At 57.5% G+C, this 14,120-nt stretch overlaps 1 protein-coding gene across 1 annotated transcript; it reads left to right on the top strand.

The window, feature by feature from the left end:
• Positions 1-3,417: 3,417 nt before the first annotated feature.
• Dlx4 (distal-less homeobox 4) lies at positions 3,418-8,581 on the top strand. Its single transcript, XM_021240308.2, has 3 exons — positions 3,418-4,175; positions 7,078-7,247; positions 7,610-8,581. Exons 1-3 carry the CDS (start codon positions 3,893-3,895, stop codon positions 7,850-7,852), a joined length of 696 nt encoding a protein of 231 aa, XP_021095967.1. The 5' UTR covers positions 3,418-3,892; the 3' UTR covers positions 7,853-8,581.
• The last annotated feature ends 5,539 nt before the right edge of the window (positions 8,582-14,120 follow it).

Here is a 14,120-nt window from a genome sequence, read left to right as displayed (position 1 = left end):
GCTCCGGTGTGATGGGCAGAGCCCAGCAACTACACTGAGGCTCCTGTACATCCCCTCGTGCTCGGGATGCCAGCCTCGAGCAGCCAGGACGGTGCGGGCTCTGGTGGAACTCCTGGTACTGAGGGTCAGGGCTCGAAGGAATGGGAGGAATGGGCAGGGTTAATACTGCCCCAGAGAGTTTCACCCAGTCCAGTGGGCCAGCGTTTGTGGTCTACCAGCAAAGAGCTGGAGCCTGGCATGGTGGTGGATGCCTGTAATCCCAGCATTCTGGGAGGGAGGAGGATTTCGAGTTTGAGCCCAGCCTGGGCAATTTAGCAAGATCCTGTCTCAAAATAAAAAATTTTTAAAACAGCTGGTGGAGGAAATAGCTCAGCGTGAAGCCCCTGGGTTCAATCCCGGAGTAGGGGTGTGTGTGTGTGAGGGGATAGCACAGGCCAACAACGCCCTGAGGCAGTGATGTCATTCCTCCCCCGAAAACTCAGGACCCCCTCCTCTGACTCAGGGTGTGGCCTGGATGCTGGGTTCTCCAGCATGACCCCCTCCATTAAGGCGGAAGATCCATGCGGGGAAAACCTTAGGATGTCACTTTGGGCTCTAGCAAGCCTCAGGGACTGCAGCACTGGTGGTGATAGAAGAGTCAGTTCCATTTGTTTTGTCCTCTTCCCTTCCTCATTTCCTCCCTCCTTCCTTCCTTCCTTCCCCCCCCCCTTCTTCCACCACCTCCCCCTTGTCAGTTTTATGTTTTGGGGTCTGGGGTTTTGCAGGTCACCGTTTAGCAAATAACAAAGGCCTGGAATCTTGGGCCAGCTCCTCACTTTTATTCCTTCTGGTAGCCTCAGAGACAGGAAAGGGCTGACCCAGAATTTCACAGCCAGCCACTTTGGAGCCTGAGGTGGGAGAGCAACCCAGGCCTCTGGCCTCTGAGGCCAGCCCTTCGGCCATTCTGATCAAATACTCAATTATGGCCCTTCTTAGCCCTCCTCCCCATCACTTCCGCCTGCCCTGGGGAGTCTGCATCTAGGCAGACACCCAAGGTTTCCCCACAAGGTGCCCCAGCCCCATACTCTTTGGAGTATGGGAGGAGGGAGGTGTGATGAGGGGAGAAGTTTCCTCCTTTGCAGAAGGGGTAATAATAGAACCTACTTGGCAGGGTTTCTGCAAAAAGGCACAGAGCTTGGATGTTGAGTGTTTGTTCGGTAGGGTGCTTCCTGCTGATGCATAGGGTGAGGGTCCTGCAGGATTCAGAGAAACCCCATATGCACAGAAGAGCTTAGGAGAGGAGTGCACTATGGATGGCCAGCTTTGGAGGATGCCTGGAGCCAGCTGCTGTGGGGCCTGCCAGACAACCCACCCTTGCCCTTGCTAGGTTGGACACAGGACTCAGGGTTCTGGGAATATGGCCTGGGAGGAAGTACCCCTATCATCCTTTTAATCCCAGCCCCAAAGCATCTCCTTTGTGAAACCTCCCGACTGCCAACCACACCTCATAGAGCATCTTCCATGTACCCAGAGATGCCATGCCGGGGACTCCCCATCCCAACCCCTCCAGAGGGGGCTGATGGTGCTAGGAATGTTGGAAAGGAGCGATTCTCAGAGGTCAACAGCTCCAGCTGTAAGGAGGTGGTGGCAGGGCTGGGTAAAAAAAGAGGAAAAGGTGGCCCCACATGACAATGAATTTTGGGGGGACCAGACCCAGGGATATTCCACCAAGGGCTGAGCTACATCCTCTGCATTTTTAATTTTTTATTTTGAGACACAGTCTTGCCAAATTGCCCAGGTGGTAACTGAGCTTTCAATCCTCTGGCCTCAGCTTCCCAAAGTGCTGGGATTACAGGTGAGTGCCACTGTGCCCCCAGGGCAATAGCATTTCTCCACTGAGCAAAATCTCACACCCTGTTGGATGACAGGGGAGTGGGTTCTCCAGCCTCCCGGGGAAGGAAGAGTCCCTGCCTCAGAGCTCTGAGGCTTCAGGGCAGAGAGCTCCAAGCAGGCGACAGGGAAGTGTTTTTCCTGGGAAAACTCACTTCTGTCAGTGGTGAGGGGGTGTAGTTTGAAGTAGATTGCTCTCCGCCCTGCAGGACATCCAAGTGTGGACTTCAACCATCCCTCACACCCCTTGATTTTCTGTCCCTTCAAGGAGGATGGCCATGGCCACCTTCTTTCTCTGACAGTTGTCCTCTCCCATCCTCTGACGCTGCTGCCTTCACTCTGAGCCTTGATCACAAGAGCATGTGTGTGTGCTTGTGTGTGCAAACATGAAGATGCCCACCAATTTGTACACAGTGGGAGATGTGCGGGGTGCTAGGGAATCTGTTCAGATTTCTGGGCTTGGGGCTGACACTCTCTTTCCTAATTTGAAGCAGCTCATGTATGTGTGGACAGGTATCTCTCACAGGGTAGGTACACGTACACAAATGCTATGCTTGGATTTTCTGTGATTGTGAATATTCATACAAGAAATTTGACTTGTATACTCGTAGGTCTCTGGAAGAGATAAGTTCCTGAATTTTACGCAGGGATTTACTATTCACCTTGGGTAGGTAGAGTGTGTACATCACAGCCTAAATAAACTCCGTGTTTGCAGATCTATGTGTTTGCGGGGAGCTCTCTTTTCACGGAGGGACGCCAGTGTGCACATCTGTTTAGACACCTGTATATTGGTCTATGCGAATAAACACGTTGTATTTGAATGGATTCCCCGTCCAGTTGGGCACATATGCCAACAGATGCTTAGATCTGTGGACATGTGTCCCTCCAATCCTTGGGTGCGAATACTTAGAGGCCAGTCCTGCAAACAGCCCTGGGAAATGCATACAGGGGGACCCGCCTGCAGTGTTTCCTGCGCCTTCCAAGGAGCCATCACACTGGGCTCAACCCCACTCCTAGATCTCGTCTGGGCTCATGCCAGGCTTCAGCCGCACGCGGCGCCAGGAAAGGCGAGGCGCAATACAGGCTAAAGCTCAGATGGCAGATGCCTCCTGCAGCCGCCGCGGTGTCGCAACCACACGGGGGCCCCTGCCGGAAGCGGAAGCCGGCACCGGGGGCGGTGAGACGCAGTTGCGGCTGTCGCGGCGTGCCAGGCCGAGGGCGCTCCGCGGGGGCGTGCGCGGCTCGCGCGTGCGAGGCCCGGCAGCACCTTCCCCGCCTGGCGTCTGTTTACCAACAAACTGCCAGCGCCGGGCAGCTACGCATTCCGACGCGCTGAATAAGCTGCGGGCGCAGGCGGGCGGCTCCCGGCTCCTCTGCAGGTCCGAGGCAGCAGAACCAGAACCAGCTCGAACCCCGACCGCGGGCAGCAAGAACGCAATCCCCTGCGTCTCCGCCTCCTCGGCCCGCTGCGCTGCTCCCTTCGCCCATGGGCGACCCAGACCCACCAACTGTCCAGCACATGTGCCATTTCCACCGAGGTCCCCTGACGGCACCAATCACCCTGCAACTTCGGCACCGTTCGTGGAGCGGACCCGGAGACAGACGCGCCCGGAGCTCGTGCAGCGCACCCCTCCCCTTTCCCCGCACGCGCTACCCCGGGGGGCGGGTCCCAGCTGCAGGCCTCGGTGAGGTCACCGCATGTGGCAGCCAATCCGGGGCGTCTAAACGGGAGGGGGGCCTTCGGGTCCTGGGATCCGAACCCGGACGAGGGTAGGGGGGCCCCCATGGACATGAAGGGGGGAGGGGAAAACCATGGGAGTTCCCCCCAACCCCTTTTCCGGATGCGAGGTCTCAGCTGGAAGAGGCGCTGAGAGACACTTTCTCTGGGATCTTAAGTGTATGGGTGGCTGGCTGGGGGCTGGGGGCTGGGGGCTGGGGGCTCCCGCACAGGGCTCGGGAAAGGGTTGGTGCAGGGAGCTGACGCCGTATCCGGCTGTGGCTTAGGCCCTGGGCACCAGCCGCCATGACCTCCCTGCCCTGCCCCCTCCCTGGCCGGGACGCCTGCAAAGCTGTCTTCCAGGACCTCGTCCCCGTCCCGTCGGTGGTGGCTGCCTACCCGCTTGGCGTGTCCCCCGCAACCGCAGCCTCCCCCGATCTGTCCTACTCTGGGCCGTTTGGCCACCTCCTGTCCTACTCCTACACCAGGCCGGCGACCCTAGAAGACTCCTACCTGTCCTGCCAGCAACCTGCGGCGCCTTCACAGCCCCTTCGCGGCCCCGCTGAGCTCCCACAGGAACCGGAGGCAGGTAAGTCCGGCTGCGGCGGCGGCTCTTCCCACCTCTGGGGTCCGACTCCTGTGCGCCCCTAAGCCTCGCCTTCGTCTGTTTGCACGGAGCTAGCGGGGTTCAAATCGGACTCGGATACCGCGGGATCTGGGATAAGGAAAGAGCAAAGCAATGGGATGAGCTGGGGGCGGAGGCGCGGTGGGGGGGCAGTTGCTCTAGGGTCTCCTTTCAAACCCGACCTGGTTTCGATTTGCAGTTGTGTGAAGCCGGGCTGGAGGGCTCCCTACCCCACCCTCTCGGAGGAGCGGAAAGTTGTGTGTACCGACGTATAACGGAAAACGGCACCAATCCAGATGTGGGGGTGGGGGCCCTGCCCTTCCTCCGGGTTCTCCCCATCCTGCACGCTCCCCCTTCCCTTTGTCCCCCCTCTGCGAATTCATCTGGTCTGGAAAAGCAGTGCTCAGGCCAAACCCTGCTAAATAGAAATCAGGTCCCTGCTGAAGGGCTGTAGACGTGGAGGCGGGGCTCTTTCATCTTCTTCCCGGGCCCCACCCCCTTCCCCTGAAGGTGCCTGACTTTGACAGGAAGTTGGCCAGGCCCAGTCTGGGAGTAGGACCCACCACCCATTGTTCAAAGAACAGAGCCGCAGGCTGGTCCGGCAGTCTCTAATCTTTCCCTGGCCACCTGAGCCTTCCATCAAAGGAACGGGCCACGCCCACCAACTCTACCCTTGATTGGGGGTAGGTTGGGCCTCAGTTGCTTTTGCTTGGAGAATTTAGAGCTCCTGAGAACATGCTCCCTGCAAGGCCTCAATGGAGCCGAGGAGGTGGCTGGCCTTCCTGGCTCTGGGCCTCACCAGCGCAGGACCAGTGCCCTACCCTACACTCGGCTGCATGGGTCCGGCTTTGAGGAAGGCCCTCTGCACCCCTCCCCCCACTTCAGTGCCCCCACCATAGTTTTCGGTGCAGCCTCCTCCCAGGGCCACACCCACCAAGTGCCTCCGCTGCAGTCCCTGTCTCTGACAAATCAACTCAGGAACCAAATGTTGGGAGCTCAACCTCCTTGGTTTACCAATGGGCAAACTGAGGCACGAAGGAAAGGTGTTCCTGTTTTCCAGGCTCTCGGCCCTTGCAGATCCACTTTCTCGGAGTGGGGACAGGAAAGAAGATTTTAGGGAATTTCCTCCACCCCCACCCCCAACGTTAATTGCCCGTGGCAAAACTGGAGCTGCCTCTCCCAGACTTCTGGTTCTGTTTGGAGCAGGGGCAGTTGGGGGGTTTCCTATAAATGAATCCCTTGGACTCTTATAAGTAAGTGCTAATTGGGTGTCAGCGCGCACATTCACGCAGGCGCGTGCGTTTGGGGGCACGTTTGAGGTGCGGGGTGGGAAGAACCTGACCTTCCCTCCGAGAACTGTTGGCGATGGGATGGGTTCCTCTGGCCAGTCTTCACCCCTCCGTGCCCTCCCTCTGGTTGTCTAAGGGGTCCCTCGTGGGGATTCCATTTCTTTAGTTTACCCGGATCCAACGAAAAGCCACGCACACGTCCGCACGATAGACCGTAACATCTCTATATTGGAACTGGGGCGCTCAGCCCACTCTAGAGTGAACGATTGGGGTGTGAGAGGGATTGGGGTTCACCTCCGCCCGAGGGACGAGTTTGGCCAAAACCCCTTGGAGCCGGTGGGTGCGGCGGCGCCTGGAGGGAGGCCCTGAGGTTAGGTTATCGAGACCAGAGCTGATCCAGTTGTGACTTGCTGTAACTGGTGTGCAGAAAGGCAGCTGTCCCGGGAGGAACTTGGGGGGGTTCCGCTCTGAGATTGAGGCGCAAAGGCTCGGAGTGCTCAGCCCGCGGCTCTGGGCGTCACTGCTGGAATTGCGCGCTCTGCGCAGCCAGAGGCGCGGGCGGGCGCTCGGCTGCCGGCCCGAGGCTGCTCGCAGTGGAGTCGGAGCTGGGGAGGCCGGACAGGCGCGGGCGGGATCGGAAACCCAAGGGCTTTTCTGGGAATCGGCAAGGGTCGAGGTGGGGGGGAGGATCTGAGAAACCCGCAGCGCCCGAGGCCCCGAGTGAGGGATGCGGGGGAGGCGAAGGCGACGGGCGACTGTGGCTGGCCCAGGGCCGGACCCTGACTTGAGTGTGGAGTGAGCCCGACTAGAGAGATGGGCAGGAGGCGCGCCTGGGCTCTGGCCGTTCTCTTGTCGTCTGGGGTCTGCAGGCTGACCCACGCCCGCGGGTAATCCGGCCGCTTGGGACTCGCGCAGGGGCCAAATAGAATGGCTCGGGTTGGGGCCCCTTGGCCTCCACCTTCGATGCCTATTCTAGGTCCCAGCGCCCGTTCCGGGGAGTCCTGGAGAGCGAGGCCTGAAGGAGGGAAGGAGGGGACCACATCTGCTCTTCCAGTCCCAATAACCCTGCCTAACGCGGGAACCCACTGTGCCGGGTGGGCAAGTGTAGGACAGGACAGCCCCACACTGATCTGGCTTTTGGGGCCGCAACAAATATCCCCTCTGCACCTGGTGGGGAGGACAGGGGAGAAAATTCCGGGGTCAGTTCTCACCCTCTGAGGCCTTTCGCACACTCTGGCCTGTGAACATTGCTTTCCAGGTCCCTGCACTGCGAATGCCCAGAGCTTTTCCCCACCAACCCCAAGCCACTACACTGGAGCAGATCCTGGGCACCCTCGCTCTTGACCCTTGGCACTTTCTGCATTCAGAGCCCCAAAATGGGAGCTCCCTGGGGAAAGGAACAAACGGCCTTGTATCACTGGGTGCAGCCTGAAGGTGGAGGTTGAAAAGCCAGAGAAAGGCAGGGGCCAGGCTGCACTTACTGCTTGCTCATTCTTCCCTGGGACACAGACCAGGTGAAGATGAGGCTATGGGCACCCCTGTCCTACCCTACACACACCTCCTTATGCTGTCCCCAGAGCCTTTGGAGAGACACCCCCAGATCCCCACCAAGAAGCTTCGAAAGCCCAGGACCATCTACTCAAGCCTGCAGCTGCAGCGGCTGAACCAGTGTTTCCAGCACACGCAATACCTGGCATTGCCTGAGAGGGCCCAGCTGGCAGCACAGCTTGGCCTCACCCAGACCCAGGTGGGGCCAGGCCCGTCCTTCCCATGCCTGCCTCTGGGAACTCTCCCCAAGGTGTGAGTGGCCACCAGTCCCCTGGCCATGTCGCCAACTTCTCTCAGGAGGTGTTCATAGCTGGGCCTCAGCGAGGATTGGCGGAATGTACTAGAAGTGGGTTGTGTGGGAGGTTCAAGTAGAGGAAGGCACCCCAGACAACAACCGGAAGTGCATACTAGCTGGGGAGGGGGAGCTCCTGGGCTATGGAGAACCACAGCAAGTGTTCCCAAACCTCTGCCCCCCTCCTGGAACCTGCTGCCTAGGGCTGGGTCCCTTTCTCTTCCATGCATTCTCCTGATCTTTCATTCTGTCCCCTCTTCTCCCCAAAGGTAAAGATCTGGTTTCAGAACAAGCGCTCCAAGTACAAGAAGCTCCTGAAACAGAACTCTGGGGGGCAGGAAGGGGACTTCCCCAGGAGACCCCCCTCCCTTCCTCCTTGCTCCCCACCCCTTCCATCCCTCTGGGATCTGCCCAAGGCAGGCACCCTGCCCACCGGTGGCTATGGTAATGGCTTTGGAGCCTGGTGTCAGCATCACTCTCCAGATGTGCTGGCTGTGCCTCCGATGATGTGAGTCTGGGGCAGGGCGCCCCTGCCCTCCTGCCAAGCCCAGGATCCAGAGCACCTGCACCTCTGCTGGACAGAAAGAAGCCAGGCCCATGTAGGTTTCCCCAGGAGGAGGAGCTAGAAGAGAAAAAGGGGTGCAGTGATGTCGGGCTAACTCAAACAGCTAAATCAAGGACTCAGCCTTCGTTATCAGCCCCTCCCACTCCTGCAGGACAAAAGCTCTGGCGAGTGCCCTGGGCTGGAGTCTGAACTGCCCTGGGATACACCTCCCCTTCACAGGACTGCAGTTCCACCGAAGTCTGGAGTCAGAAACACTTTGTATTTTTTTTCTATGTGAGCCTTGGACCCTGCTCATCTCATTTTGTTGTTTGTTTGTTTTCCTGACAGGGTCTCACTGTGTAGTTCAGACTGGCCTTGAGCATACTGGGTACCCTAGGCTAGCCTCGAACTCGTGGTGATCCTCCTGCCTCTGCTTCCCAAGGGCTGGGATTACAGGTGTGCGCCACCACACCCTGCTACTCACTCCATTTGTGAGCAAAAGCAGAAGTGGACATCTAGTCTTCAGAGTTGGCCACCAGCAGGTCATACCTGCCCAGTTGTGATTTTTCCTGGTGTTCAGATGTGACTTCAGGAACAAGGGTGTGGCTCAGAGGTGGAGCACACACTTAGAAGGCATGAGGTCCCAGGTTCAATCCCAGCACCAAGACAAAAATAAAACAAAAACACTCAAATGCTACAGCTGCAAAATGTGTTTGTCTCCTGATGTCACCAGGGTTGAGGCAAGTCACTCATACCTTCTCTCCCATCTAACTTGTCCTCCACTGAGCTAAAGCCAGAGGCACTGGATTCTGTGTCCCTAGCTAGCTCTGTTGCTCCTGCTCTGCAGTGTTCTGATAACGTCCAGGCCTCCTATGCTCCAGTGGTGAAACCAGAAGACATTCATGCTGGGAAGGACTGATTCCTGAGTGGTCTTCCCTGCAGATCCTCTCCTGGCCCAGTTGTGGAGAGAGCCAGGTGCCTCACAGTCCCCATTCTGCACCTGTAACCCCAGGTGGAGGCCTGCTCACCTGGAGAAAGGACATGCCCTTGAGCCAGCCCAGTGTCCCCTGGAGAAATGTGTGCTGGGATGGAATGGCCTCAGCCCACCTTGGGAAGGAGGGGGAAAAGGAAAATACCAGAAGCTGAATTCTCCTCTATCCAACACACATCTTAGATACGATGGTGACCAAGGCAGACCCTTCAGGGATCTGACGAATGACCCAAGGCAGTGTGACAGATGCCAGATGAAGGGCAGGACAGAAGGCAGTGTGGATACTACCCAGGTGCTGCGGTCCAGCCTTGTCAGGGGTCAGGGCCCAGTGCAAAGGCTGGGGAGCGCCAGGGCCCAGCGGTGACTCCTGACCACTGTACCCCTTGGCACATGCAGCACGGTGATCAGGACAGGTGAGGACAAGGGCGGGCGAGTCATTCAGGAATCCAGCCAGGTATGGCCTTGGGGGCTGGGGAGGGGCCTCCAGTTCCAGGCAAAAAGGCTCCCAAATCCAGCTTCCCTCTTACTGCCTAAACCTGTTCCCAGGCACTGCAAAGGAAGGGCCAGGGTGCCCCAGACTGAAAAGCCCTCTCAGGAGTGCCCAGCAAACCCAGCACCAGTGAGAAGCCAACCTGGGGTCAATTCTCCAAAAGTTGGGTAAAGAGGGTGTCACTTCAATAGACGCCCTTGGGGCGCTCACAAGCAGTCCTTCCTGCTGGGTCAGTGACCTCCCTCACTCCCCAGAACACACATGGAGGAGTGCCGGGGTGGCAGATGACACGGGGTGGGCCAAAGCCAAGGCCCAGGAGCAGCAAGGTGCTGGAGAGCCCCAGGAGATGCACCTGCCGCTGTTCCCCTCCAGTGCCCTTTTCTGTTCCTCAGACATGGGGCAGTACTGCTCATGGGTGGCCTGGCCCCAGATGCCTGCCCTGGGCCTTCTCTGAGGCCACAGGCCCTGGGGCAGCTGTTCCCTCCACTGCAGGTTGCACACTCCTCTTTCCCCAGAGCCCAGATAAGATCTACCACCCATCTCGGAAAGCCTCCAAAGGCAGATTAATTGGACAGCCCAACTCCAGTGGCAGTGTTAAAACAACAGCCCGGTTGTAAAGTTAAGTAGCAGAAGGAGTGTAATTGCTCTCCCAGCCATGGCCCGCTGAGCTGACAGCGCCCCTTCCTCTCCCTGTGCCCCCGAGCTTCCAGGGGAAATGTGAATCTCTTTTCCACATTCCTCTAGGCTCCTGGGTGGCAATGTACCCTAAACCTCCCTGAGGAAAGAGGCACCCCATTCCCTTCCCTCAAGCCATCAGGACTACAGAAGGGCAGTCCTGCCAAGGAGGAAGCTTCACTGGGGACTCTGGATCAATAAAGGAAGGAACCAGGCATGGCGGTGCACCTCTGTAATCCCAGCACTCGGGAGGCTGAGGCGGGAGGATCATCTAGAGTTGAAGGCCAATTTGGGGTATACAGTGAGTTCAGGGCCAGCCTAAATTACACAGTGGGATCCTGTGTCTCAAAACACCAGGAAAAAAAGGGGGCGGGGCAGTGGTGGGGACAAGACTGAGTGGGGACTTTGGTCTCCAAAGAGTCCCAGCTCTGCCAGGATGGAGCTGGGTGGCTTGTGGCAAGTTTCTTCACTCCTCTCTGAGCCCTGCCTCCCCGCTGGGATGGGAATTCTAATAGGCCTTGCTTCCTGCTGTGGTTGTGATGGTGAAACGAGATAGTGTTTGTAACAGGCTTGACACGGTGCCTGGAACACAGCAAGCACTTAATAAATGGCATTTATAGCTGCTGCTATGATTATCGGGGAGGGGAGGGGAGTGCACCCTGCCATCCGTTCACCTCTGGCCTCTGGCAGACCTCCCTCCCTCCAGGGTGGGGAGGCGGGTGGGGCTCCATGCGTCCCTGTCACCAGCCACCACTACTTGAGAGCAAGGGCCAGGTAGGGTCCAAATGCAGAAGGGCCTGCGCATCTGCTGTCTGCTGACACTGGCAGAGGATGTGTGTGTCTGAGTGCCCAGGACGCGAGGAGCTGCTGTCACCTATGTGGGACGGGGGTGAGGGCTTCCCCCCTGTGGGTCACCGCCTCCCCTCTCCCCATATACTATTTTAAGGCAGGCCCCCCATTCTTTCCCCCAACGAAATGAGATTCAATTAATTCAATTAAAGTAATTTTGGAAGTGGCTCCTGAAGCCTTTCGATGTGAGATAATTATAAGTAATTTGCTTCTGTGAAGAGGAAAAGGTTACATGGGGTCCTGGGGGAGGGGGCGCCTCACCAAATGCACCCAGATCTAGAAGGATTCCACACTGCAATCATAGCTGCCCTTCCATTGGCCAAATTACTTGCAGGTGGGACGAGGGAGGGGGTGGGAAGCCCGCGTGACAGGCTGCCCCTCCTCCACCCCCAGCTCGGTGGTGCGGGTGGGGGCGGGGAGGTGCTCGCTCCCGACAAAATGTCTGCGTGGCCAGAGCCGCCGATTACTCAGCTCCCGGCCTCGTTTGAGTTTGAATGCCCGGACTTGCCTCTGGGATCGAATCCAGAGTCAATGGAATGTTATCCGGGTAGCCGAGGCCTGTGTAGACGGGAGGTGGGGGGGGGGGGCTGGAGATCAAGGACGTCCCCAGCACTTACAAGGGATGAGGGGAGAGGGGAGCAGCCAGAGAAGCCGGGCGGTGACTTCCTGCCTCCCAGGGCTGGTGCCACTCCCATTCTGTTCCCCCACCCCAAACCCCAGTTCGGATTTCTGGTTCTGCCTGGGGTCCAGTTCAATTCCTCCCATCACAGTGGTGGCGAACCTCTCAGTTCTCTGTCCTCTTCCTTTCCCAAAGCATCCGACAGGTGTCCCCATCCCCAACTTGCCTGGGGTCGCTCTTCACCTTGCAGGCTTCCTCTGGCTTGGGAGGGGACAGTCAGGGATGTGATGGGACCCAAGCAGGGAGGGTGGGCCTTAGGCCTCCTCAAAGACCCTCACTGCCAGGTGTGGTGCTGTCATCCCGGCACTTGGGAGGCTGAGGTGGGAGTTCCATGCCAGCCTGGGCTTCATGAGTTCAAGACCAACTTGAACTACATATCGAGATCCTGTCTCAAAAACACACAGAAAAACCCAAAACAAAACAAAAACCTAAGACCCTATCAACCAATCCTGGCCACAAAGGAGCTTGGTCCCCCTTTACCTGGGAGCTCCTATCTCAGACGGTAATGTTTAAACAATTATGGTGCAAAAGAAAAAGTCGCCGGGGATTTAGCTCAGTGGTTCCACCACCTGCCTCTTGAACACAAGGCCCCGAGTTCGATCCCTGGTATCAAAAAAAAAGACATTTAAAAAAGAAAAAGTCAGTGGACCCAAAATATCTCTTCCATGTCTTCCCCTCTTGTTCATTTCTCTCCTAGCTTCTTTCCTTCCAAGGAGCGGGTTCCTTTGACGCCAGCTTCTCTCCACTCTACCCAATTTTACCCCTTCTCTGACCTGTAGGGCTGTTGGGTGCCAGGGAGAGAATCCCTCAGGGAGTCCTTGGGGACTGCTGTCCCTTCGAGGTGGACAAGCTCAGTAAGGGAGACGTGGCCTCTCTCAGGCTCCCCGTTCCTCAGCCAACTCTGGGTGAAACCATGCCTCAAAATACAAAAGCCCAGTCAGGCGTGGTGTTGCACACCTGTAATCACAGCACTCTGTGGAGGCTGAGGCAGGAGGATTGCAAGTCTGAGCCCAGCCCAGAGCACTTAGCAAGAACCTGTCTCAAAATAAATTTTCAAAAAAGGGAATGTGGAGAGAGGGAAGGATGCAGCTCAGTTAGTTCCTGGGTTCAATCCCCAGTAGCACAAAAAACAAAAATGAAGACCTCAGATGAATCGTAGCCAGGCAAGCTGAGACCAACCCAGGCACAGGGACTGAGTATGCACACGTAGGCAGGGGGCACACAGGATTCATGGGCTGGGTGGAACTACATGGAGAGACAGATGGGTGCTTGAAGCATCCCTGGGGTTGTATGGGGCACACAAAGGGAAACAGCTTCCAGGCTCGTGGAAAGGGAGCAATAGAGACTCCCCGGGACTTCATGTGGGCAGAAGCAGAGAGAAATGTGTGTGGAAATCTCAGACTGGCTTCCTGGGGCGCTGATCCCCCCACCCCCTGTTTTCTGGGAACAGCTCCCTTTGGAGGAAGCCTGGATGGCCACAGAAACTCTGTAATTTTATTATGACTTTATTTTCTTTGTTTCCCGAAGCCCTGTCTGCTGTTTTTTCTGAGCTCTAGCAAGAAGAGCTCCTGTCCTCAGCACTTCCTGGCACAACCCATGGCCCCCACACATGGCTGTGGAGTCCAGCTCTGTAGCAGGAACCCAAACTTAGTTAAGGGGGGAGCTTTGAGCTCCCCATGATCCCTCTGCTCTCCTGGCCTGACACTGACTCCAGCCCCAGGGAGCAGGGAGGGGCCTGGGACTGCAGGGTGGCAGGGAAAGCATTGCTCTTTGGGACTCTGACCTGAATCTGCTACTACATGCTGTGTGACTTTGGGCAAGTTACATACCCTCTCTGAGAGTCGGATAATTTCTCTTTTTAAATCCTGCGCAGTGCCTAGGGGGGAGGGGGCACAAGCATGTGTCTATCACCACTTTCTACTCCAGTCTGGGGCCTGGGAAGGCAGAGCCTGTTTTTCCCGTCAGATAGAGGGCTCTGCCTCCTCCATCAGATTGGAGGAATCCTGAAGCTCTTCGGGACCCCATCTTGTGATGGTGCTAAGGCACCGGGCCCCACTGGCATCCCTGGGGTGGCAGGCGTCTGGCCAGCCCAGTGGGCGCAAAGGAGTCGGCTCCAAGCTTCCTGGAAACATCAAGTTCTCTGATTCAGCACCTCCTAGTGCCAGGACTTCCAACCCCTGGCCTGAAAAAAGACAGATGATTTCATTTCCAGGGTGGGTGCTACTCCCGGGGGAACCATGTGGGCCGTGTCCCTCTAGCTCCATCCAAACCACCCCATTCACTGTGGTTGAACTGTGGGTCAGATCCTTTGCCACCCCAAGCCAATTCCATGCTGGCCCCGCTTCCAGGTGGTAGATACCATACCAGCTAATGGTGAGGCAGGGCCTACACATCTGGGTGACCTCACTTAGATCCGGGCTCCCTGGGGCTACCCTCCACCCAAGCCCCCCCTCGCCTTCTCTGTCCTGCTTTGCATATTAGCCTGACCCGGCAGGACTTGGCCTCCTCCTTCCACCTGGAGGTGGCCAGAGAGCAGGGGCCCAGCTGGCCTT

The sequence above is a fragment of the Heterocephalus glaber genome, unplaced genomic scaffold, assembly GCF_053883595.1.
Source record: "Heterocephalus glaber isolate CG9 unplaced genomic scaffold, H.glaber_assembly_v1.0 deba00001773, whole genome shotgun sequence".
In the NCBI taxonomy this organism is placed as follows: domain Eukaryota; kingdom Metazoa; phylum Chordata; class Mammalia; order Rodentia; family Bathyergidae; genus Heterocephalus; species Heterocephalus glaber.
This window is presented reverse-complemented; position numbering and strand designations above follow the sequence as displayed.

Excerpts from the sequence above, each read along its gene's own strand:
- Dlx4 (XM_021240308.2), top strand. The coding sequence starts at position 3,893 with ATGACCTCCCTGCCCTGCCCCCTCCCTGGCCGGGACGCCTGCAAAGCT. Across the intron at positions 4,176-7,077 it reads CCCACAGGAACCGGAGGCAG|AGCCTTTGGAGAGACACCCC; the intron begins GTAAGTCCGGCT and ends TGCTGTCCCCAG. Across the intron at positions 7,248-7,609 it reads TTGGCCTCACCCAGACCCAG|GTAAAGATCTGGTTTCAGAA; the intron begins GTGGGGCCAGGC and ends TTCTCCCCAAAG.